Source organism: Lepisosteus oculatus, chromosome 2 (assembly GCF_040954835.1).
Source record: "Lepisosteus oculatus isolate fLepOcu1 chromosome 2, fLepOcu1.hap2, whole genome shotgun sequence".
NCBI lineage: Eukaryota > Metazoa > Chordata > Actinopteri > Semionotiformes > Lepisosteidae > Lepisosteus > Lepisosteus oculatus.
In genome coordinates this window covers 77919774-77945193 of record NC_090697.1, presented here as the reverse complement: position 1 = coordinate 77945193, position 25420 = coordinate 77919774, and the positions used below count along the sequence as shown (strand labels likewise).

Genomic DNA, 25420 nt, shown 5'->3' with positions numbered 1-25420 from the left:
CTTGTAAAGTGCTTTGAGACACTGTGGGATGAAAATGCATTACAGATTTACATTGAACATGAGATGAATAATGGTATTAAGATCCCAACTCTAAAAGGTCACATCCGTTCAGGAGCCTGAAATTTACAGGAAGGACCGTGAACAGTGCAGAATAGTGACTGCTGTCTTCGTCAACAGGTTTAACTAGCTCTACATTCTCTGCGTGCACTTTGTTCACTTCCAGGTTACTGCAGTACAAGCACTGGGTGCGCTTTATTTTTTTAGCCTGCCAGGCCAACTTTCCTCAGTCATACAGACCCGCATCAAGCCCTGCGCGCTGCGACATCGGCCTTCCTGTACAAGAAGACGGCTTCACCTCTAACCACTCAGAGGGCTCGAAAAAGCTGTCACGTAGAAGCAGAGCCAATCAATAACGAGAGGCGGACTTTCCTTTTCTTGGCCTATGGTGTCCGCGGAACTCTTAAAGGGAAATGTCAGATCCAATAGGAAAGCGGCGCTGTGGACGCCCCGCCTGAGAAAAATGTTGATTGATAAGGCTCTTACCCAATCATATGTTTTATAGGAATGGACCCAAAGTTTTTGGACCAATCAGCTGCAGCAGTCCGCCTACCAAGCTCCGCCCCGGTAGATGGCCATTTTGTTTTGGACGTAGAGCGAGACGGTTTTTCCAACATTTCTAAAAACATGTTTGTTTATTCATAACTTTAACCCTTGGCGTTTCGGAACAATCTTTCAGAAGGTATGATTTCTGTTCCTTTGACGAGATTTTTCATTCTAATCGGCTCTCCTTTTCGAGCAGCGAGTTAAAATAACGCTGTGTTTGGAGACCCCGGAGGTGCTGTTTACGCAGGTAGACGTTGGTCTCGTTTATAACTGACAAATCCCGTTAAAATGTTTTTTTTTAAACCGAAACCGCCGTTTTCCTCATGTCAACAAGCGCGACAGAATTGGTTAACGCTGTATTTCTGAATCGCAGCGAAAGAAATGATTCCGCTCTCTTCTAATGTCGGTAGTTCAGTGTTGTTCAGCGGTGTCAGTGTGTTGCAGCGCCATTGAAAGCGCCGATACTGTGGTCAGCACCTGTGTGCCGGGGCTCTGGACGCGTACACTTCACCTCCGGGGATCGATGGGATGTAGCTTCACCGACCGATTGACCGACTGTTTCTTCAGTAGCGTCTCTGCTTCTCATGGGCTGCCGGTTAGCTGCTGGGACCCAGGCGGCCCGGAGAGCTGCGCGGCCTCGGTTGTCCCCTCCTGTCGGTTACATGTCGTATAAACGAGCACGGCGTGGTCACGCCTCTTGAGCTCGGATCTGAAAGACTTGGCGACGGGGGTGAGCTGGGTTGATTAGCCTGCAGGAGACGCGTGTGACCCGAGCCTCTAGCTCCCGGTGACAGAGGCGGACTCGTGTGTCCGGGTCTTCTGCAGGGCGTGGTGCTGGTCCAAATGACTCCTCTCTCTCCCCCTCAGGCCAGCGAACCTGGTGCGGGGTGCCGAGCTGTCTGTGTGCCAGGTGGCCGGAGCGGGATGGACTACGAGAGGCGGTAAGATGATGAGGGTAACAGCTGCAAACACACCTGGAGGGACGCAGCGCAGGATTGGAAGGAAGTTCTGCCTGCACAGCCAGGGGCCCGGCTGTCTGCTCGTGTTATTAATGCCAGTGAGCAGTTAGAGAACTAACTGTGCTTCTTACTAGATTAGTCTTCGCCAAGGTCCTTAAGCAGAAGACTGATTGCATTATACAGCACATAGAAGCCTGGGCTGGTGGTTAAAATAAAGAGTTTGCTCTCGTTATCGTCACGTCTGTAGCCAGGTCACTGTGATATCGCGTGCTGAGCTGGTGTCTGTGCGAAGAAGTCTTCTCTTCTGACTTGGAGACCAGCTGAACTGAAACCCGCCGGAGCGGCTCCCGTGGGCTCGGACCGGTCTCCGCCGCGCGGCCGCGCTCTCACCTGCTGCCTCTCCTGTGCCCGCAGGGGCGGGCGGGGGGACCGCCTGGGCCGCTACGGCAGCGACCTCCAGGACCACGACTACCGGGACATGGACTACCGGGCCTACGGGCGGGACGAGCCCGCGGGCCTGGGCTTCGAGCCGCTGGAGCAGGAGGAGCCCCCCTTCCCCCGCGAGGACAGGGGGTTCCGCCGGGCCGAGGACTTCCAGCGCTTCCGCAGGGAGGAGCGCGCCCACGAGTGCGAGCTGCTCGGCAGCGAGTACGAGCCCTTCGAGCCCCAGGAGCGGCCCAGGGAGTACGAGCCTCGCAGGAGGGGCTTCCGGCCCTACGGCCGGCCGGGGGGCTCCGCAGCGGAGTACGGCACCTCGGAGCTGGAGGAGGAGAGCTACAGCGGACCCCCTGCGCAGGAGGAGTATGGCGATCTGCACCCCGAGGACCCCGAGTTTCAGGGCCCGGACGACCAGCAGGTGAGGTCTAGGTCCAGCGTTAACGCGGCACGGGCAGGTGACCAGGTCACCCTAGACGTTCAGCTCTTCCGCAGACTGCTGCAGCTGTTCTCGACGTGCGGCACGGGCTTCAAATGTAAGCTTAGCGACTGAAGTGCGAATGAATTCATTGTGAGCTTGTCGTGTGTAAATCTGTACCTGGCAGGAGTTCCCAGAGGCTGCCGTCTCCGGCCTGGCGGGGGGCCGGGGATCCGAGGGGTACCACGCCCGTGATGCTCTGGAGGAGTCGGCGGGCTTCCCTCCTGACCCGGACTTCCGGGACCAGGACTACCGCGCCGACTCGGGCGAGCAGAAAGCCAGCAACATCATCATGCTGAGGATGCTGCCTCCTGTCGCCACTGTCAACGAGGTAAGCAGCCCCGCGCTGTAGGACGTCTCTCCCCAGCAGCGCCGTCAGCAGGCAGTGTCTGGGGATGCAGATGTTGATTAAGTACCACAGAGGATCTGATTCTCCCTTTTTTCTTTTTCTTGTCTCTTGTTCTTTTCTCGTTCGTTTTTTAATTAGACACTGTAGTGTCCACCGCGAGGTGTATGTGATCTCTTTTTGGTCTCCGATTTGTTTCCATCTCCTCCCCTCTGGGGCTGGGATTTAAATACGAGGATTTAATTCTTTACAGTTTGATGTTAATAATGCTGTCCGTGTCTGGGGTCAGGATCTGCCTTCATCCCTCTGCCTCCCCTCTGTTGTTGCAGATCCGCTCCCACCTGCAGGAGCAGGGCATCCAGCCCAGGGAGGTCCGGCTCATGAGGAACAAGGCATCAGGTGAGCCTGCACTCCACAGGGTCTCCCCTCCTCCCCCCGCCCTCTGCTTCCCCTCCTCCATTCTTTGTGCTGCTTTCCCCGGGAGGCTGGGCTGCCTCTGTCTGTACACCAAGCCACACGGGATCCGTCCCCAAGACGGGCCTGGTTCACACCTCCCCACACACCCTCAGACAGCAGAGCACACAATCGCCCCCCAGCAAGGGCATAGGAGCTCTCCTCCCAGCAGGAGAGACCCCATCGTAAGTATGCCCGAGCACCTCGGTGTCTGTGTGGTCGCGGTGTTGCTGCAGTGTGTATCTCGCCCTGGTCTACAGAAGAAAGACCTTCCTCTCCACCGTCTCTGGGGGAGCCTGAGAAGTCAGTGATAGTTTCTATTGCATGTAGGTACAGAAGGCGGGGACTAAAAGAAGGACCAATTTCTTTAAACCATTCCATTGAGATGCTTTAGCATTAGGAAACTCATCAGAATCAGCATAGTTTCGAAGCCTGATCTGCTCGTATCTTAAGTGGCTTTGCACGACTGTGTCTGGTCTGTTCTGAGACTGCATCTGTAGAAAATAATTTCTTGAACTGGCAGGTATTTCTGTTCCTACTGGTCACAGATTTCCAGTGGTGATCAAGGCAATGTGCTATAGAAAATGTCTTTTTTTCCAGTTCTATTTGAAATACAAATCGCAGAACTACAGCAAAACTCCAGTTCAGGATTCTCCCTCTGGCCGGCTTGTGTTGGTGCCTCCGGCTTGCAGGCTGTACAGTGACCTGTGCAGAATGGGCTGCGGGCACAGCGTGCTTATCTCCATATTAAAATCTTTCAGGATAAAAAGAAATCTGTCAATTTGAAAGTAAAACTTGGGATTTTTCATTGCTTTTATTTTGACATAACGAGGGAGAACTTGGAATTCGGACTGACGGTGGATTTTCCCTGTGATGGATTAAACTCAAGTCGGCTGTACTTCCTCTGTCTGTGACTGAGGCTGTGACTGTGTCAGACAAGCAGAGCTGTGGGTTAACAACGCAACATGAGGGATGCACACCTAGGCTTAGAGTAAGCTTATAACATGTCTACAACGCAAGGAGCAAGGAGAGGTTAAGTGTAAAAGAGGTTCCAGATGTGGAGTCTGTTTCACGTTTGCGTCCTCACATTAACCTCTTCCTGTTCCCATTCAACTCACACACTGGTGCAGCTCCTCTCTAACCTTGATGAAATAAGTTGCCCCCCCATGAATCCAACAGTCTCAAAGAGGAAATTGGTCCAGTTTAATGTCAAATCTCAGGCCAGTTTAGTCCCTTTCTTCTGGTTCTCAGACATCCTGACCAAAGCACTGATTCTGCAGAATCCGTGTCCACGAGCGCTGTGTGCAGAAGATTGGGCAGAAGTGTGCAAGAATGTAGAGTGTGGGTTTGCCTTTCTGTCTGTGTGTGCGAGTGAGTGGATTAAAGGAGAGGAATGAATTTATAAGGAAATGCATGTATGAGAAAGGAAATTTTAATTCACATTCTATTCCATCACAACAGAAGTCTTATTATCAGAGCTCAGAATGCAGATGGGGGTTTATTGAAAGCCTACATTGAAAACTCTGAGTTAGTTTAGAATTTACAGTAACCCAGTCTAGTTAATATCTGGGACAACAGGCAGTAGTGTTTGTGGAGGTTTAGAATGTAGAAACTAAAGTTGTTTTTTTTTACATTTGAGGCTTAGGGTGGTGAGGCCTGGTAGGAGATCCAGCCAGTTAGCTGGTTCTGACAACATAAACTTTACCCTGAAAGGCTTCTAAAGCTAAACGTGAGTGAGGAGATAACTGCAGCACAGCGCTGTGCTGATCAGAGCGAAATTGTCTGCCAAAGAAGGCATGTGGTAGCGCAGATAATGAAGAAGAATAACATACAGCAGAAGAAGTGAGAAAATGAAATAATATAGTACACACAGACTCAGGTGCCCATCTCAGTTTCTGAAGAGAGCTTCCAGATTTAGCGGCCCAAGCTGTGTTGTTTTAAGTGCCATTCTGCCTGTAGTTGTTCCCTGGGTGCCCTGTGGCAGGTGGGGAGGGCAGCTTCTCCTGTGGATGCCTGTGCCCGTGTGTGTTCTGCGTGCCTGTCTGCCTGGGCTAGGGCGAGAGTGAGTGCGGACAGGGCAGGGCAGCATTGGCTCTGACACTAACACACTGCGTATCTGTATCTGAATGCTGTATCTCCAGGTCAGAGCCGAGGATTCGCCTTCGTCGAGTTTAATCACTTGCAGGACGCTGCGCGATGGATGGAGACCAATCAGGTCGCTTCTCACTGCTCACTACAAGTACCCCTCCTGCTCACGCTGAGCCCAGACAACATAACAGACCTGGGGGGGGTGCCGCTGGGCAGGGCAATGCCTGGGCCACACGGGGGGGCAGGGGGCGAGGTTCTGGGCGCTGCTGTCCAGCTGTCACACCTCATGCACAGCTACACTCCAGCACCACACCTCCGCTGCGCTGTGTGTAAACCCCAGGGTCCGGGGGCTGCTCTGTACTTAGAGGTATCAGTAATGGAGAAAAAGGTTTTGCGTCCTTGGAAATGTCTTGGAACAGTTATTACTGGGTTGGAGAGAAGAGGAGGCCACTAGATTGTCTTTGCACCTTAGGATTCCTCATATGTTTTTGATCTGTTGACTTCTTCAGGGATCTCTGAAACCTCGGATGCTGATTATGTAGTTTGTTTAAACATCCAAAACTATTCTGAAGCAAAGCACTTTCAGAACAAATTTATTTCTTTCCATTGTAAAACATTGGCACTTAATCCTCCTGCGTCTAGTTTCCTTGATGTTCTTGAGTAAGTCATTTGGGTGAACTTGATTCCTGTACGGAAGGCCCTGCTGGGGTCGAGATGCACTGTAGTACAGGTGATTTTTGGCTTCTTCCATGCCAGAATGGGAAGCACACTTGACTGCTGTGAGTGTAGAAACAGGTGTGCAGAGTCTCGCTGTAGCTGGTGCGTGCACGCTGTTTGAGTGCCATTTAGAGAACCTTACAGTCGTACTTATGTTTCTCCAGGTTATTTAAACTTTTTGGGGTCTTCATGCTGTTGTTGACTCCAGCCTGTTGCTGACACTCACTGGAGCTGCTGCATCACAGGTTGCTCTGTTTGCTGTCGGTCGTCAATACAGAACACAGCTCTCCAGCCTGCGGGCAGATACAGTATACAGGTCCAGGGCAGCACTGCTCCATAGCTTGTGCAGAAAGGGAAAGCAGTGGTGTGGATCAGGCATTGTCCTCTTTGAACTAACCGGCAGGTGCACCCTTTCTCTAAACTATTTTAACTTAAACTGAAAAATCAAATTAATGTAAAAAACAGTTTTCATTTGATCACTGATCACATTTATCATTACCGCTCTTATGATGATGATGATGGGGAAAGAAAGGAACGTTCCCATTGAATGCCACAGAAATGAGTGTTTAAGGATAAGCCTGGTCCCTGCCTGCCCGTGTTCATGTTCATGTTTTTAGCCGATGGGGATATTTTCCAGATCCTTAGAATTTAGTAATCTGTTGTGCGACCTCTTTTACCCCAACCACCTTTCTCTTTTTCTGGGAGTCAAGCTCCTCGGACATGCAGGGTCAGATTTGTTGGTAGATGGAGCTGGTTCTGGGACAGCAAAGTAGTGACTATCCTGTGGCATCCTGCAGCATTAGAATAGGATGGTGATTTGGGGCGTTTTTTTCCCATCATCCACAGCCACTCCAGAGTCTTTCAAAACTTACATATGTTGTCATTTGTGAATTTTCACTTGGTAATTTACTCCTATATTACCAGCCCCATCTGTCACTCTCTATCACAAGGTAGGCCACTAGAGGAGCAAGGATTGTAAATGAGATTGGAGAACAACAGTTTATCAGTATTTATTTACAGACCAACCTGCATATACGCCTGCAGTTGAGGGTCTGTCCGTTTTGCACTGTGTGACAGTAGCAGGTGGTTGTTGGTTGGTTCGTATGAGCTTTGTGTTTGTGCTGCTGCTTGTTGTACTGAGGGGGTGCAAGTGCAGCAGATTCCTTGAGCGTGTTGGACGAAACAGTGACGAGGAGGAGGGTCTGATTCACCTGCCAATGGCGATAAGGAGTTACGCATGGCAGGAAATCGCCTCCCCTTCACTTGTGCATTACTGTCACCAAAAGAATTACTGTGAATGGAACAAAAGCAGTTTATCTTGCATTAATCTGTTTCTTGTCAGTGAGAATAAAAAAATATTGTGAACCCAAAGCTTTTGATAGACCCAAAATAAATACTGTATCCGTCTAGATATCTTGCAGGGTTTCAGAGAAAATCAAGATACCAACATACTTCATCCATCTGAAAGCATTCCACAGAACTGTGAACATGATGGAAAATGCTAAATGTATCCAAAACTGTATTTATTCTTTTTTATATATATATAAAACTGCAAGGCATAATTCTTCCTGATCAGGTTAAAATATGCTTTGTTTCAAATGTGTGGAACCCTGTTCCAACTTGGGTGGCTGCATTTTTTCTGTAATATGTTTTAATAATTTAAAACGTCCAACAATTACTTCCTTGTTCTACAGCATGGCACTGTCCAGATTAGCACTAAACTGTTCCCCTTCCAGACACCTCATCCCCTGTAGTTCAGTCAGCACTTCACACAGCACTGCAGCCTCCTCCTGAAGGCATCTGGTCAGTCCCATTCAGCAGATGCTGATGCCTTGGGTGTTCAGTTATGTTGGGGCAGTAAAGGATTCTGTTTTTTTTAAATCCATTATAACCTTCAACACATAGGATTCTTCTTACAAGTAAAATTCTGAGAAAAAAGTGGAAATAGCTTTGATGAGAAGCACTGAGTCCCTCACAGTCTTCCATGTGAATATTTGCTGTTTAGCAACTCAAATTGCATACTACTTTTTAACTAAGATTAATTTAGCATAATAAAAGATTATGACTGTGGACGACAGGGACTCCTGCTGTATCCCTTTGGTAGGTTGTACTTTGGTTTAATCAATTCGGATATAGTTTGATTTCACCTCTTTTAAGTTTGGTCATTCAGAAAATGTTTCTTAATAGTGTTCTTGAATTTAGCTGCTACCAGTTCTAGTCATGGGATGGCAATAAAACTTTGAGACTAAATGGATTTTTGACAACACTGTGAGACGGATGTTGCTTGATATTGTTCTCCATTTAAAAAGACATAAATGCACACAAATGACACTTCATCAGAGACTATTCTTTTTTACTAACACCAGAGAAAAATAAACAATGTGCAGGTAACTGCCAAGATCTGAGTTATTGATCAGAGCAAAGAAGCTGAATGTGTAAATTTGTATAGGCAGTTTACCAGCCACAGAATGACAAAAGTACTGAGAAAGGCTTGTGGGTGCAACAGTCAAGTCTTGAAATGGTGCCTGATGGTGTGTGTAATGCCTCTGAGTGGCTGTGTGGAGATTGTTGGAGGGATCCACGTGCCCAGCTCTCAGTCCTGCTCTCTGGGTGCTCTGCAGTCTGGACACCTCGGGGGTCCTCTCCTAGACCAGTCTGTGCGTTAGACATCCTTTCAGCACATTGGTGCTCCTGCTTGTGCTACAGCGAGGTGGCGGGGTGCTTAGTGTCCGTTTGTGGTGTGTAGTGTCCTTGCAGAACTCTCACCTCGCATGGCTCACCTCATTTCCCCATCTAGCTCTTCTCCTGTGTCTTCCTTAACAGCATGGTTACTATTACAGCTGTTTCATCACCTGTTCCAATTGGATAAGGCAAGCATGTACCCACCGGCCACTCACAAACCTGTCCACTTGGGAAGGGCCTCTAGTACCGTTGTCCTGGAAATTGCCGTCCAGTTCTGGGTCTGCGCGGTGCGGCCAGCTGGTGGGCAGAGGATTTGGTTCAAACTGAGCCTTGGTCTTGCTTTAACGCCAACATCCTCACTGGGTTTTTGATGCCCGGCTGACAGTGTTGCTGGAGCAACTGGGATACAGAAACAGCTGAGAGCCATTTTTGTGTGTGATCTAACTGTATAAAAACCTGGCTTGACATTTTTTAAGAAGTGCAGATGCTGACTCGGAGCAGGTAGTTTGTATTTTGAAACCGATGTGTGGATGCTGGCTGGGAGGCAGTGTTGTCAATGCCAGCAGCACTGGTGAAAGCCTGTTCTCAGGGTCCCTGAAGAGCAAGTTGTGGAGCCACATCTTTTAATGTGATAGATCAAAGAGTTGATTAACTGGTTAATATAATATAATATAATCTGATAACAAACCTAATAATAAATTTAAACCATTAATAGATAGGAAATGAGGAGACCCAGGAGTGCGGAAGGGTTGATGATGAGTGTGGCCTGTGTGGAGGGTTCTGCAAGCCGGACTCGTTGGTCAGGAATCTCTGTCAAGTTTTGAAAGGGGTGTGTGGCTGGGGGCTGGATAGGCAGCAAGGCTGCATGATAGCCTGGCGACGTTAGTGTTCGGTCAGATGGGAGAAAACAGCATGACATCGGTGGAATTGTGACTTTATCCAGGGAGTCACTTAAACTTGGAGCTCCTGCAGGCTGAAAAACATAGAAACATCTTTTTCAAAAAAGCCCTCTCGTGAATTTCACATCCTCAGTGAGGAGGAGTCATAGGAGTAGCAGAACAGCTCAAATGGATTGTGTTTCCTTGCTGCTGAGGTGCTCAAGGTGTATGGATAGTTTTTGGTTGAACAGGTCCTTTGCTGGGTGAAATGTGCTCTTATATTCCCTCAAATTGTAGGGTAGCTTCCTAAGACAGAGCAGTAACCAGGTGAAACCAGTTGGTTCTGTATTGATTGACATGGGGAGAGAACATTTCTAGTTCAGAAACTGCGGCTTCATGGATGTGTAGGAATGAGGTGTTGTGCATGTCTTAGCTGTAGGGATTATAATCGCAGCAGAGTATGTTGTTGCTCTCGAGGTGCACAGTCTTACTGTGGGGTGCCTGTCTAGGAGAGCAACTCTTGCTGCCCAGTGCTGGTCCACACCTTCTCCATGCGTGCGGTGTCAGGTTCAGCACAAGCCCCTTCTTCCACAAATGCGTGGGATTTGGGGGCAGTAGGAGCAGTTCGCTGCCCGTCCTGTTCAAGGAAAGGGGGGGCAGGGTTAGTCTTCTCCAGATTTTTCCCCTAGAAGGGGGGGGTTCAGGCCCCTGGTCCCATACAACCACACTCATGATTTCCATGGCAAACGGGCTGTTGTTTTTCCCGTCCCTGAAGCTGAAGGTTACATCTCTCTTTCTCTCAGTCTGTCTCTCTCTCTTGTCTGTGCGTGCGCCCGGCTGCCCTCCCCTGCCCTGCCTCATTCTCTGTGTGTTTGGCTTTGCAGAGGGTGCTCACGATCCTGGGCCAGAGGGTCTCGATGCACTACAGCGATCCCAAGCCCAGGGCGAATGAAGACTGGCTCTGCAACAAGGTACAGGGCAGTCTTGCTTTGCTTTTCGCTCACTTCACAAGGCCAGTGGTATCTCGAATGTTATTACGGTTAATGGAACTGTCTTTTCAACTTTTGAAAATCAAGATTTTTTTTCTGCATGTGTCCTATAACTTTAGCTCACGTTTTAAATCTGTCAAAGCACTGAGTTAAATGGCAAAAACAATGTCAGTGACAGTCTACAGGCTACAGTGTGTGTTGGGATGTCCAGACTGGCCTACCCTGTGTATTTAGATGTCAGAATATTTTGTGCACGGAGACCTTTTCAACTTCACAATTTTTAAAAGGAATTTGAAATGTAGGCTTTTGAACCCTGTTCTTCAAAGCTGATCTCTGCTGTGATGTGGATTGTGGCCATGGCAACAAGTATCTGCGATGGCTCGTTTCAGCTCCTCCATTGTCTTGATGCTTCACTGCTGTTAGAGTAATTGAACTGAGAGGCGCCTACGTGCCACCCTGTCCACTGGGCCTTCCCACGGTGTGGCAGTCAGTGTGGTGATGGAGGTGCTTGACTGTCGTGTGTTTCCGTCTCTCTGCAGTGTGGCGTGCAGAACTTCAAGCGGCGAGAGAAGTGCTTCAAGTGCGGCGTGCCGAAGTCGGGTGCGTTGAGGAGTGGGCAAGAGGGCAAGATCCATGGGAAAGGGCAGGCTGCAAGCGGAACAGCAGGAGAGCGCCGATGGGATGTGCTGCTCTTTGACTGATGCGTTTCTCTTTCCGCTCTTGCCTTCAATCCGCAGAAGCAGAGCTGAAGCTGCCCCTGGTCCGCAAAGACGTGCCCCTGGGCCATCTGAAGGAGTCCTCCCAGGGCTTACTGCCCCTGCCCACCCTGTATGCCCCTGCGGCCCCTGTCCTGCCCATTGCTGGGGTGCCTGCTCAGAGCGGAGAAGTAGCCAATGATAGTGAGTATCGCAGCAGCGTCCTCCCACTTCAAACTACTGTCACCCGGGTTGTGTGTGCTCCAGTGTGATCAGTGTATGTGTGAGCCTCCCTGCCCGATGTCTGAACCGATTTTTATGTATCATAAGCCTGCCTTGATAGGGCTGTCTGTTCAGCAGATCAGTAATGTACACACATCTGAAGGCAGGTATTACTGTTAATACCTGCAACTGGGAGCCTATCCAGGAAGGCCCAGATGTGACGCCTGTTCAGCGCAGGACACCAGCCCACTGTGCCGTCTTCCAACAGATAGTTGTGTGGTGTTGTCTGTAAAACCCCTCCATAGGCCTGACAGCCAGCTTGTCCCTGTGTTTGTGTGCAGCTCTGATTCTGCGTAACCTGGGCCCTCACACCACGCTGGAGTCCATCCTGACAGCACTCTCACCCTTCGCCACTCTCTCGCCCTCCAACGTGCGGCTCATCAAGGACAAGCAGACACAGCTCAATCGCGGCTTCGCCTTCCTGCAGCTCTCCACCATTGTGGTGAGACCTGCCGCCTCTGCTTCTGGCCAGGAGTGGTGGGTGTGTGTGTGAGCGAGCGTGCGAGGGCGTGCGTGGGTGTGAGCGTACGAGGGTGTGAGTGTGTGCACGCTTGTGAGTGTGAGTGCGAGGGTGTGAGCATGTGAGATCAGCATATGGAATTTGCATAAGGGGAGGCATTGAGAGTATTGTGGTTTATTTCCTTTTAAAATGTTTTAGATTTTACATAAAAATCTGGATGTTTTAATTTTGCATCTGTTGACTACAGGACCGTATAATGACTGAGAATTGTGTGCTGTGTAGGACTGTTTTCTTCACACAGGAGTGTATCGGTCCTTTACAGAACTGTGTGTGCAGTAATATTTCCCACATTCTGCAGGAATCAAATATTATTCTTGCATTTGTTTGTTTTGTAATAGTGACTACATTAAGCAACAATATTACTGTGTCATAAAATAAGAAAATGTCCTTCAAAATCAGGTATTTTTTATTGTCATAAAGCTAGTCTCTACTGAATGAAAATTTTACTATAGGACAACTAAGGAAAAATCCCACGCAAGTGTATATTGGACGAAAGCCAAGCAGTATGCTATCTTACTGTTCAAAGTTCAAATCCGTCTCCAAATAATATTTGTAAACGGGAAGTCTGGCAAGTTGTGAACTGTGGTGTGAAGACACTTCCAGAATTGTTAACTTGCATGCTTTTAAGTCCCCTTAATGGCAGTTTTATTTTTTTTTCCAAAAGGAAGTACTTGTAATTTTGGACTTCACTGCGTCGATCCCATTTTTACAGTCTTCTGTGTCGCACAAGCAGAGCTTGAGATACAGAAGGCAGCTATAGCTCCTATACTGTACTTTTGTAAACAAAAGGCTTTTATCCAGATAGATTCATACACGTTTGTAGAACCGGGTGTTGTATGGCACGATCCAAGTGCAACACGTTCACTTTTTTTTTACGATAGTTTGATTAACACATTTTACAAATGAGTGTTCGTTTCTTGGTATGTGCAGTGAGAGCATGTGAAACTATGCACATATCCCTGTCGGTGTTCCCTGGCGGTGAATGTGGTCGTGTCTGTGCTGTATGGTTTGTTTCCTGCGGTGGTCACGTCATGCTTCAGGCATTCCTGTGGAGGGAAAGATGTTTTTCTATGAACCTCAGGTCCTCAGAGTGCGAATCGTCGCCTGTCTGTAGAGTAGAACCACTTCGTTTTCCTCTTTGTTGTTTCTCCTTCTTTCCTTCCTACTGTTTTTTTAAATAAATGAATATTTATGTGTTCTGTATATTTACCTTTACTGTTATTAACGTGTTATCTGTAGTTGCATCTACAGTTCTGTTTAGTAGTAGCCTGGAGAGCCTGTCTTTACTGCTGTGTCATGTTGTTCACAGGAGGCATCTCAGCTGCTGCAGATCCTGCAGGCTCTCCAGCCGCCCCTCAACATCGATGGGAAGAGCATCGCCGTTGAGTTCGCCAAGGGCTCCAAGCGGTACGGTGCTCCACCTTGGAGCCAACTTGACCCCATGGAGAGGCTTGTGGGACCGATGAGGGGAGGACATTGGACTCAGGCTGGTGTTGAGTGTGACTGAAGCCCCTGTGTGACAGTCGCTCTCTCTCTCTCTCTTCCAGCGACGTTTTTCTCACAGACAACAGCCGGGTCAGTGCTGCCACAGTGGCCAGTACAGCCATTGCAGCTGCTCAGTGGGCTGTAACTCAGGTAACTACAGCTGTACAGCGGGGGGGTCACTCAGGAAATGCAGCTGCTCAGTGGGGTCACTCAGTCAGCCTTGCTGATTGTTTCTGGCACTGGCCATCCTTGGAGAAAGACCATAAAACTACCACTAACATTCACTCGAAGAGAAGAGACTGGTTTGCTAGTAGCTTATAGATTCTACATTTCATTCAGATTTGTTGAAGGACCCCAGAATGTTTCCTTTCAGTCTTCCCCAACTCTGCGTAAAGCACATCATCTTTCAGACACGTTTTCCACATTTCCATTGTGTTCAGATTCTGCATCTTCTCGTGCAGGATGTGTCGTTTTGAGCAGCACAGATGTGCTGCTGAGGTCACTGATGTGGTTGATTCTCTTGCAGACAGCTCAGACGGCAGCAGCAGGTGCCCAGAGTGCCGATTACAGCCTGTACCAGCAGGGGGCACTGTATGGGGAGACGCAGGAGTATTCACAAGCTTACGAGACGCAGAGCAATCCACATGGGAGCGGCACTGCTGCGGGCGCTGGGCTGATAGGGTCATACGTGGCCACAACTCAAGGTCAGTACCGGAAAATATGTACACTAGTGGGAAACGGAAAGAAACCTTTCTTTCCAGTGCATCTGGGGTTCGGAGCGCATCCTTGCCAGCACATTGAAGGATAAATTGGCACTTTTCCATTCACTTAGCTGACTGCTGCACCTCATGTACCACCACAGTGACCACAAAGTAGGTGCAGCCTTGCGCTGATAGAGAAAGAGCCATTTTCACTTCCTGTGTGTCCCACAGAGCCTTGTCAGAGAGGGGACCTGTCACTCCTCAGACTGGTGCTGTGTAGCTCTTTCTGAGAGCCCTGCAAGCTCACGGGTGCTCAGCAGATGGCAAGCCTGCTGTTGCACTACAGCTCAAAGGCACTGTGGCCAACCTGAGCCTGTCTGAGGAATCCTGCTGTCTGCTTGCCAGTGACAGAGCCCAGACTAGATCGATGATGTCTGGACTGATGGGCTGCACAGAGGATGTGACCATGTGCTGTGATGTGCTGTGCCACAGCATGTACCTGTATATATTTATGCGTGACTGCAACTCCTTTTACATTTGCTGAATTTAATATTTGAATGTGTTTTCTGTCCCTCTGAGACAGCAGCGACAGTCTCTTCAGAGCCAGAGGTGCCTGGTGTGGATCCTGTACAGCTGCCCCAGACAACAGCAGCTCAGACGCCCATGGTGACCACAGAAGCCAGCACACAGTCGGCCCAGGTACCCACGCAGGACTGGCTCTCTGTCATTTACGCAAAGGCTTGCAAGAGACTATAAAATACTTGCTCTGTGCTATAAACAGTATTAGGACATTGCAGTGGGATAATGTTTCCATTCCTTTTTCTAGTCCCCTTGCCTGGTTCAGGGCTGTGGGGAAGCCAGACCCCATCTGGCAAGGGGGTTTGCCCTGGACAGGTTCCAGAGGGAAATACAATGTGTTGCTACAGGCCAGAATGCTCCGGTGTCAAGTCGGTGTTGCGGCAGGAAGCCGTGTCGCAGGGGTGTAATAGAGGACAGGCCCGGCTCTCGTGCAACTGAGGCTGGTGCGTCTGCCTGGCCCCGCAGGCCGCAGAGGCAGGGCAGCTCTGGCCACAGCGCTCGCTGGAAATCTGCCACTCTGTCTCTGTGTCGGGAGAAGAAGGGTGTCTGTTTGATTGGGGTTTTCAAGATTTGATTCTGTATGTATGAGAGGTTCTGTCGGTGACTCTCCCAGGCTGTCCAGTACACCCAGCCAGCCACAGCTCACAAGACAGAGATCATCGGCAAACCCCAGCCAGCCGCCAGCAGCCAGCCTGCCACCCCTGGCACTCTCCTCGAGTACCAGCAGTACCGTGAGTACCCCCCCCCCCAGAGGGCCTGTTCCCTGTCCGGTTGGGAGGCTACCGATAGGGGATACCTTGTGAAAAACAGTAGGCCATGCTTTTGTGAGGCAGCTGAAAGGTGTCTCTCCTGTCTTACTGCAGGATGCGTGTCCTTATTGCAGTTTTTAATTTCCTGCCACTAGGGATTTTAAAAGGATAAAGAATGGTGCTCATTTTGAGAGATGCTCAGATATTGTGCTTCATGAGCTTTTGTATTCAGAACTTCATACACGTCATTCATTCAGTGGTCTTGCATGATTCCAGTAAATTATTAATTCAATCAGGGACCTCAGAAAATAAATCTGTGCACGCAAGCAATGGGGCATCTTTCTCATTCCAGCTGTTCCAGATGTGTCTACCTACCAGTACGACGAGACTTCAGGCTATTACTACGACCCCCTGACTGGTCTCTACTATGACCCCAACTCCCAGGTGCACCAATGTCCTCAAACTTTTAGGAGTTTGTTTGAAGTACGGCTATGTGTTGCTCTCCAGAAGAATTACATTAAAAACTGACAAAGGCACTGAACAGACTGACCAGCCTTCCGATTCCCAGGGTCTTCTGGTTATTGATCTGACTCCTGGCCCTTTTGAACCCTTAATTGACCTAAAGGTTGCCTCCTCAAAGCTGAAAGTGAACTTGGTATATTTTATAACATTGCTTCTTGTTTATTTAAAAAGTTGTTAATTTGCCCATCTTTACTTTTGCAAAGTCAATTAGGACTCGGCTTTAATAAAACCATAAGCCAGAATTTAACGAGTGCCGCTCTAGGCCGTACCAGGGATGAATAGCTTAAACTGAGGGTCTCTGCTGTCCTTGTTCCTCTGCAGTAGAACTAGGGTCTCTGCTGTTCTTGTTCCTCTGCAGTATAACTGGGGTCTCTGCTGTCCTTGTTCCACTGCAGTATTACTTCAATGCCCACACTCAGCAGTACATGTACTGGGATGGTGAGCGCCGCACCTACATCCCTGCTGCCCAGCAGGGCTCTGAGGCCCAGCCTGCAGCCGCGTCCAGCGCCACTGTGCCCACACAGACTGCTGCCTGTAATGCGTCCACCAAGGAGAAGAAGGACAAACCCAAGACCAAGACTGCCCAGCAGGTACCTGCCCAGCAGGAGCAGCTGTGAAGGGAGGAACAGCCACTCCGGAGCTTCTTATAGCCTGAACTTTCATTTCTTAATCAGAAATCCTTAGAATATCCTTAGAATAGTTGATGATGAACTGGAAGAAAGGTCTGCAGAGTTGAGATGTGTGCTCCTGCTGTGCTACACTATATTCTTACTCTCTGCAAATGCACCATGGCCGAGAGTATTGAAGTGTTTCTTCTGCATCACATGTGAATCTTAATTTATTATATATGCCCATTTGAACATTATTCTGCTTTATTGAAACTAAAGTCAAATGAACGGGAGGCTGCAGTACAGAAATCAGTGAGGGACATCAGGTAACATCGGGCCCTGTGTCGCCATTTCTGTCTGGTCCTTTCACAACCAAATATTTTATCAGTTTATTTTATGGTACAGAGGTGTTTCTGTTATGTGTAATTATTTTTCAGAACGGAACTCCAGAGAATAGCCGTCTGTCTTAGTGTGGATATTGATGTTGAAGCCAATTTTTGTAACTGGGCACGTGTAGATCCATGGCTGCCCGGCTTGACCATGGCCACTCTCACAGCTGGACGGCGACCTGTTTCTGTACGTTCGGTCTGCAAGCGATGAACGAGTGAAGCCTCACAGGAACTGGGTCCAGGAGGCTGCAGGGAAGTGTAGGAACAGATTCCCGGCCCTCTGCTCACAGACACCTCTCTCCTCCTCCACAGATCGCCAAGGACATGGAGCGCTGGGCCAAGAGCCTGAACAAACAGAAGGAGAACTTCCGCTCCACGCTGATGCCCCTGAGCTCCTCCCGGGAGGACGAGAGGCGGGAGTCGGCCAGTGCGGACGCTGGCTACGCCATCCTAGAGAAGAAGGTACGCTCCTGCTGGAGACACGGGCTTGGAGGGATGGGGCTAGAGCTGTGGGTCTGTGTTTGAGGCCCTGCGGGTCAGTGGAGTTCAACTGGGCACAGAGCACAGAGCTAGTCCTCAAAAGGACAAATTATTTCTGAACTGCTACATCTAGAGCACTGGCTCTGGCTTCCTCTTTCAGGGGACGCTGTCGGAACGCCCCCAGACGTTGATGGATCAGCTGAAACGCAGTGAGGAAAGAGGGGTGAGTACTCCTGTGTTCTCTAACAGGGGGCGGTCTTGCCCCGTCTGAGGACTGTCCACCCATGATTGTTCGTACCCCTGACCTCACGGGGAGCAGAAAAAACAAATCGGCAACTTAATTAAGCTGCAGCTGCTGTTTGAAAGCAAACGCATGAATGTGCTTGAGCACACCCTGCCCAACCTTGCCGAGATCTGATGAAATAAGGCTTCAGGCTCGCAGAGCTGCTGCCTGGGTGTTCTGGGCTGCGTGAGCGCTATCAGCGTCCTTTTCTCGATTCCCCTGTGCTGCAGAAGAGCAGCCCGCCGCAGGGCCTGGTGGCTGCCTACAGCGGGGAGAGCGACAGCGAGGAGGAGGGGGAGAAGGGGGCGGATCGCGAGGAGCGGCTGACCGACTGGACCAAGCTGGCCTGCCTGCTCTGCAGGAGACAGTTCCCCAGCAAGGAGGCGCTGCTCCGGCACCAGCAGCTGTCCGAACTGCACAAGGTGAGGAGTAGGACCGCCGGTCCACCTGTCCCACCACTGCAGCACAGCCCACTCCCGATGGACCGGTCCAGCCGCATGATGGAGAATGATCCTGCTACAGAGGATACAGCACTGAGTCTCTGCGCTAGTTTCCTTCATGTCTTCTGACCAATTTCTGTTTCAGCAAAACCTGGATCAGAGGAAAGCCCGCATGACTGACCAGGAGGGAGCAGACCGAGAAGGAGAGGTTGGTGTTTGTGAGTTTGCCGTTAGACACACACTGGTGAAAAGCAGCCTGCTTCACAGATAAGTTGTCCTTACAGGAACAAGCACAATAGCATGTGATATTGTTTGTGTTGTAGTGAAATATGCAGTCATTTTGTTATGTTTCATTTTGATTAGTTTGTGCACATTCTGCGATTTGGCAGTTGCACTCTTGAAGGAGAGGAAAGAGACAAGAAAATCCGAATAGCGAACATGTCAATGCCTGAAGCTCTCGGTGCTCATTAAAATGTGGATCTGCAAGTGTTTTTCCTTTATTCTCAGCTGAGATACAGAGATCGAGCAGCAGAGCGGAGGGAGAAGATCGGGTTCCCAGAACAGTCCGATACCAAGAAGAGAAAGTACAGCTCCATGTAAGGCAGGCGTTTCATGACTGCAGTCCCGAGTTCAAGGGTCGTGTGGCGTTAATACCTTCTACATCACCCACTGCCACACCTGCAGTACTGATCTATGTTAGAGTCCAGTTTAAAACTGTAAAGAAAAACATTCAAAGCATTGCTCCTGTCCAGGAAAACAAAAAAAGAGCCTGTTCTGTGCTGCCTGTGTTGTCAGTTTATGGCTGTGCTCCTGTCCCATCTCATTCATGTTTTAAATCATTGCCAGTCACTAGCTAGCAGGACCCAAAGGTGAACAGCAGAGCTCCATTGTGCTTGTCAGTAAGAGTAAACAAAACCAGAATGTCTCCCTCTTCTCTCTCTCAGCGATGGGGTGGCGGGGAACAGCCTGGGCGCCCGGATGCTACAGGGAGGGGTGAAGAGGAGCATGCTCGCCCGAAACATCCAGGTGGAGTGACAGGGAGAGAGGACCATGAGAGACTGAGCTTTCAGCCCAGCAGGGACCAGGAGGGGCCGCTGGCCGTCGTCCACACTCCTGTTTCACGCCACCTTCAGAAGATATGGACTTGAGTGTTGGTCTGTCTTGTCACTGGTGCAGCTGTTGAGAAAATCGGCCCCTACACTGCAATACAAACTGGCATAAGTACTGGCTTTGAGTGGATCAGCGGACAACCCCTAGAGCCTCAAGGACACCTGTTTTTATGTGCCCCCAGGAGGGCTGTGCCAGGGGTGGGCTGCTGCCCACAGGCACACATTGTCCTCCCAGTGAAGCTCAGCAGAGGTGGGAGAAGTGCTGGCGCACTGTGCAGAGATGCAGCGTCTTTCACAAATTGATTAAAGGTGCTGGAGTGCATGGGGCAGTTTCGTCTTTTGTCACACTAATCTGGGAACAGATGAAGTATTTCCCTTCCCTTGTTTTATGAATTCATTCAGGTACACACTGAGCAGTTAGGGCTACAGCTTAGACTGACAAAATGGCTTTGTGGCTTGAAGCAAAAGCAGCTTCACCTGGATGGGAGTTTCAGTTGTTTGGATGAAGGGTATCCTATAAAGTTACAGCATAGGCAGCTCTAAGAGAAAAGATCTGTACCTTTGGGGGGGGGGGGGAGAGTTTCTCATGTCAGGTGCCACTGTTAACAAAGACATCACTAGAGGTTTGCAGTTTTGAGCCCATACAGTGAAAGCCACTAGCAGCCAGCAGTGTGGAAACAAGGGTATTTTATCAAATTAAAGGATCAGCACTGGAGTGAAGCTACAGAGCTATACGGCTCAAAACAAATGAGCTCCAACAGTAACACTCCACTTTCCCTGCCCGCAGCTGAGAGACCCTGGCTCTCAAGTTTCCTCATCTGCAGAGGGAACGGACAGCAGGCAGCTGGTTCCAGCTCGCGGGGGGGTTCCTGGGCGCAGCCTTCTGCCAGTCAGGGTCCCAGTGGCCGGTGCAGCCCCACCACAAGCTCCTGATAGTAAGGCTCTGAAACAGAGAGCCACACACGTGTAACTCCATGCCTGCAGGGCCACGTGTTCCCCCATCTCTTCACGCCTCCTCTGATTTTCATTTATGAATAAATCAAATGTTTTTGAGTTTCAGGTTGAAAATTTACTGGAAAAATCTTCAACCCTTGTGAATTAGTCTTGTCCATTCTTGCCCCTTTTGCATTAAAATCCAGTAACTTGCTCCCCTTACAGTATCTTCCAATACAGAACAGCCTAAAACCTTTTCCAGTTTCTAGAACATCAAGCTGCACCTGAAACCTAAGATAACTCAAACAGCATGAAGGGTATTTCCCAATTTCGCTTTGTTTGCTTTGTGCACTCGTACAGGAGCTGACTGTATACATACCAGTGTCGGGGTGCAAGTAGGAGTGGCGTAGCAGGAAGTCCAGTACAACCATGGCGCTGTTGGGCTTGAACTCTGCACTGACCAGCACCTCCTTCACCTGCAGGTGTGAGAGAGGAGTTTCAGTGCACATCCTGCTAACGCTGGAGACTTGAGCTCCTCCTTCCCCCCGTGATTTCCCATCTCCTGCCTAATGCTGTCCTCTCCAGAATATGATGTTACTGGGCCTGCGAGACAGGCATGTTTTCATTAATGCATATGCTGATACTAATTGGGAACATGATGATCACTGCAACACAAGGTGCAAATCTTGTTTTCAACATTCATTAAACCCACGTTAAGGTATAATGCGAGTCTCTAGATCATGCAGCTGCCTAGGGGACAGGTGTATTACATGCAACATAAAACATAATTGTTCCTGCAACAGACCAAAGTTATTTAGAATTCACATTGCAAATTAAAAAGGTTTAAATTTCTCCTGGTAAACAAGGAATGTCTGTCCCGGCTCTCTTCTCGAACCCCCAGCCCCATCTTGTCCCCGGCTCTCCTCTCGAACCTGCAGCCCTGTCCCCAAGGACAATGGTACTGCTGTCTGCCAGAGGAGCCCTGATTCTGCCAAGCACAAACCTGACACCAAGCCCTGGCTCTCAGGGGTTGTGGTTCTGATCCAAATGCTGTGGGAGCCGGCTGTACACACACCGTGTCGGACTGTGCTGTTCTGTGGCAGCTCTGGCAGCAGATGACTGATCGTGGTCTAATCAAGCTCTGACCTTGTCCATGGGCCACAGGTAGAATGCCTGCACCTCCCCATCTCCAATCTCTGGGGCGAAATCGTGGGGCACCTCTAGGTCAAACACAAACTGGCTCTCTGGGAAGACCCCCTCATCGTCCTCATACGTGTAGCTGAAGAGAGAAGCCAGAGGTCAGAGCTCACGCTGGGAGCAGGAATGCATATGCAGAGTTCACTCAGGACAACCCCTGCAGGGTTCTTCCCCTAGAAACCAAAACAGGCTGACAAATTTTCTTTCTAGCAATGTCTAACTTTCAGTCAAAATTGAAAGACTGCCTTCATTGTTACAAAGCACTTGTCATTAGCCAACACCTGTAACGCAGCAGAGTATAGCACAAGCACTACAAGGAAGCAAGAAAACGCACCATCAGAACAGGCAACAGTGCAATAATTCCTGTTCAATCTAAGTGGAGCAGTTAAAAAATTCACAGGCTACATATTGTTCAAATCACAGTCCTGCTTTTATTTTGGTACAAGAGAATAATCCCCTGGGTAGGGAATAAGCAATGATCATGGAAGCCCGCAGCATTCAAAATGCTTAAAATGAGTAGAAGTAGCAAGCAAACTAGCTGACAAAGTCCTAACTGCAGACTTCGGTCAGCTCCAGCAGGTATTGTACTGCAGGGATCTATTGCTTCAGGCTGAACTCCAGGCACTGACCCTGGTCAGAGCTCTGTACTCTGCAGCGGACTCTCAGTCTCTCACGCGTGCGGCTCGCTCACCTGACAGTGCTCACGGGCCGTGCCAGCTTTGCAATGCACTCTGGGATGCACGCCTCCTCCATGCACTCCTTCACCAGAGTCTCTGCGATGGTGGTCCGACAGGCCACCCCTCCGGCCACCTGTGTGGACAGCGGACACAATCACCCTCACAGGGTCAGACTGCATCCTCCAGCCGGGCTGAACTTCCCCCTTACCCAGAAAATCCCTGTAAGCTGCTTCCAGCTGGTAAAACTCCCTTAATGTGGAATTTTTGTGAACTGAAATAGAAGGTGCCTTTTCTCGCTTAGTGCTGCTGTTCAGAAACTGCAGACTTTTCGTTAGTCCACTTAATGACAAGGAGAGACCTTCTGTCTCCTGCTGACTGTGGCTCTTCTTCCTCCTTTAACAAAGCAACCAGATTCTAGAGCGGCTCTGAGTCTTTTCTCCACTGTTAACCTGCACCACTGGAGCAGCCAGCGCACAAACTCCGTACAGACAGGGAGAGCAATTGCCTTGCCACCTAAATAATGTCTAAATTAAAAATGAAACAAAATGCAAGAATATCAACCTGCAGTTCACATGATGGGCTGTGTTCTGCTCTAAACAATACCTATCAATTGCAAATGTGTTCAAGGGCACCCCTGAGAAAACGGGTGTCGGCACACACTCCTGCTGGTAGCTCTGACAGCGGTAAGGGAGCCTGACAGCTGGCCCGGCCCTTGAGCTCGGGGCTGCTGGGCCATCATGTCCTCATGCTGGGAGCAGAGGGGAGTCTGGAGGGAAAGAGTGCAGGAGGACAAGCTAGAGATGGGACATAGTTAAGGAAGGACTCTGCACCATGTTGTCCAGGAGTCCAGGGTAGGTGGGCTTGCTGAGGGACCTGCGCGCCACCCACATGGTCAGCTGCCCGTCCGCCTGGCGCGTGAACCCGTTAACATGGACGCCATAGCGCTTCACACCGAAAAGGCCTGTGGAGAGCAAGCACACACACAGACGGCGGGTCATGTGACCAGGGCCCCCAAGACAGGCCAGACTTCTGCTCAGCTCCTGCAGCTGGGCTGGGGGTTGGATGGTGTGAAACGTGTGGAACTCCTCCAGAGGCTGCAGAGAGCTCCCATTATCACCAGAAAGGCATTTCTATAGCTCGGCCACCCAGGTCCCAGCGAGCTTGAGATACAGGAGCAGTGCCAGGAGCAGGAATTCAAGCACAGGAATGCGAGTGAAGAAGGGGGTTATGGGGGTCAGACTGTAAGACCAGAGTGGAGTTCAGCGTTTTCAGCCCTGCTCTTACAAGCAGCCCCGGGAGTCTGGGGTGTCAGGAGCAGATCGGAGCCAGACTTACTGGTAGCCGAGCGCTCCATCGCCAGGAGGGGCTGGTCACAGCATCGCGCCATCACCTCGTACTTCTGCAGAACAGAGAGCCGTCAGGGTAGGAGAAAGCCCAGCTGCCGTCCCTACGCACTCTCCCAGCACAACAAAACTGTAAGAGGTTTGCGAGCACTTCTGAGGAGCCCACGATAAACTGCGTCCTGGAAGTTTCCTTGATCCGAACACGGAGGGATGGGGTCCCTGCCGCCTGACCTGAGGCTGGGCAGTGTGGTTAGGGGGGTTTGGGACAGTGGGGCTCTGGACAGCAGGGTTAATGGGGTTCGGGGCACTGGGGCGCAGGGCAGTGAGTTGAGTGGGGTTCGGGGCGCAGGGCAGTGAGTTGAGTGGGGTTCGGGGCGCAGGGCAGTACGACTCACCTCCTCCCTCCAGCCCCTCAGGCAGCGAAACCTGTTCTCCTCCCGCAGGCAGCGCAAGACTGTGTCCACTGCTGCTGACCGCTCGGCGTAAGAGCCCAGGCTGGGGCTGAGCTCCACGCTGCCCCCCTGTGTCTGGAACACCTCCGAGAACCGGGCCAGCTCCTGCACCACCACAGGGGGCACCCAGCCCACCTGCTGCCCCGACACCACGAACGGGCAGCACTGAGCACGGCTGGATCCTGGGGAGAGGAGACAGAGTCCAGGGAGAGAGGAGAGAGGAGAGAGGAGGAGAGGAGAGAGGAGAGAGGAGAGAAACGTTTTCCTAAAGTTTCCCCACACAAACTCTGCACATGGAGATCTGTAGAAACATCCTCCATGTGCACAGAAAAACACCTAACAACGCGTGAAGGGCCGAGTTAGACCGATACCCATTACTAATAAACACACAGAAGAGATACAGAATAAAGTATTGGCTACACCTGAAATCAGGGCTTAAAGCATATTGATCATTGGTCTAAACATTAATCTTCTGATGTCCCTTTTAATGGCTCTTAGCATGTCACTGAGTGCTTGCCTGCCAATCTGATTCTTGCAACTTTCAATGTGTTTATGAATTGAACTTGCTTTATTTTTTGTGCCCTTAACCATTTGTAATATCTGTTGATCATATTTAACATTCAGTGTGTCTTGATATGGTATGTTTTACATTGTTTTGTATTTCGCTTGTTGCCTGGTCAGTGAACTCCGCTCGTTAAAGCACAGCCTCGCTTGCACGAACTTTAACCATCTCATCCGCTGCTGAACGCCTGAGTCCTGATGCCCAGCTCTGAGGCCCAAGTGCATCTGAACTGAGTCTTATCGACTGGAGTTTGTCCTGTTTGCAAGCCAGGGGGCCAATTCTGAGTCGCCTGGCGCCAGACATAATCACAGTCTATACCCACAGTGAATCCAAATACGAATCGAAAAGTAGTCGATTGCTCAACCAGGTGACGCGCCGCCTCACCTGGCAGGTAGAAGCTGTTCAGCCCCCGGAGGAGCCGGAGAGCTTTATCGGACCAGGACACGGGAGAGGCGGCCATCTGGGTTGCAGAGCCGGCGAGCGGGCAAGCGGAACCAGGCTGGTTAAGGGGGACCAGCAACTCTTCTGCCTCCGTCACCGCTGACCCGGCCTCTTCCCGTAGCCCTTGCTTTCTGCGCAAAACTAGGAAAAAGACTCTTTAAAGTAAAACGTCTGAAAGTACAATTTTGCTGGAGAGTAGCTTTTTTTCTCAGTAACGATACGTCTGCGCTTGCTACTGAATTATTGAAATTAGTATTGAATTAGGAAGATTTCTCGGTCCACCTTAAACAGACCTCCTGTGATTGATAGGGAGTGTGTCCAGTCACCTGCTCTCTTCTGCTGGAA

The 25420-nt window shown here is 50.0% G+C and overlaps 2 protein-coding genes across 3 annotated transcripts; one reads left to right on the top strand and one right to left on the bottom strand.

Moving 5' to 3' along the window:
- Positions 1 to 616: 616 nt before the first annotated feature.
- Positions 617 to 19792, top strand: rbm10 (RNA binding motif protein 10). 2 transcript variants are annotated; one of them, XM_015352750.2, is made up of 23 exons: positions 617 to 739; positions 1471 to 1544; positions 1977 to 2418; positions 2603 to 2806; positions 3151 to 3220; positions 5416 to 5489; positions 10524 to 10610; positions 11168 to 11228; positions 11366 to 11527; positions 11887 to 12047; positions 13435 to 13532; positions 13673 to 13760; positions 14137 to 14314; positions 14895 to 15010; positions 15504 to 15621; positions 15992 to 16083; positions 16557 to 16751; positions 17471 to 17620; positions 17799 to 17861; positions 18152 to 18343; positions 18507 to 18569; positions 18869 to 18957; positions 19306 to 19792. In XM_015352750.2, the coding sequence occupies exons 2-23, from the start codon at positions 1528 to 1530 to the stop codon at positions 19394 to 19396; spliced, it is 2811 nt and encodes a 936-aa protein (XP_015208236.2). In that variant the 5' UTR covers positions 617 to 739; positions 1471 to 1527; the 3' UTR covers positions 19397 to 19792. The 2 variants fall into 2 exon arrangements, with proteins under 2 accessions (XP_015208236.2, XP_015208863.2); XM_015353377.2 differs by lacking the exon at positions 617 to 739 and having other exon boundaries at positions 1810 to 2418.
- Positions 19793 to 20140: 348 nt separating this feature from the next.
- tpk2 (thiamin pyrophosphokinase 2) lies at positions 20141 to 25320 on the bottom strand. The gene is made up of 8 exons (XM_006625368.3): positions 25019 to 25320; positions 24016 to 24254; positions 23613 to 23676; positions 23108 to 23238; positions 22292 to 22410; positions 21550 to 21682; positions 20783 to 20879; positions 20141 to 20413 (listed from the first exon to the last, which is right to left on the bottom strand). Exons 1-8 carry the CDS (start codon positions 25092 to 25094, stop codon positions 20361 to 20363), a joined length of 912 nt encoding a protein of 303 aa, XP_006625431.3. The 5' UTR covers positions 25095 to 25320; the 3' UTR covers positions 20141 to 20360.
- Between the last annotated feature and the right edge of the window lie 100 nt (positions 25321 to 25420).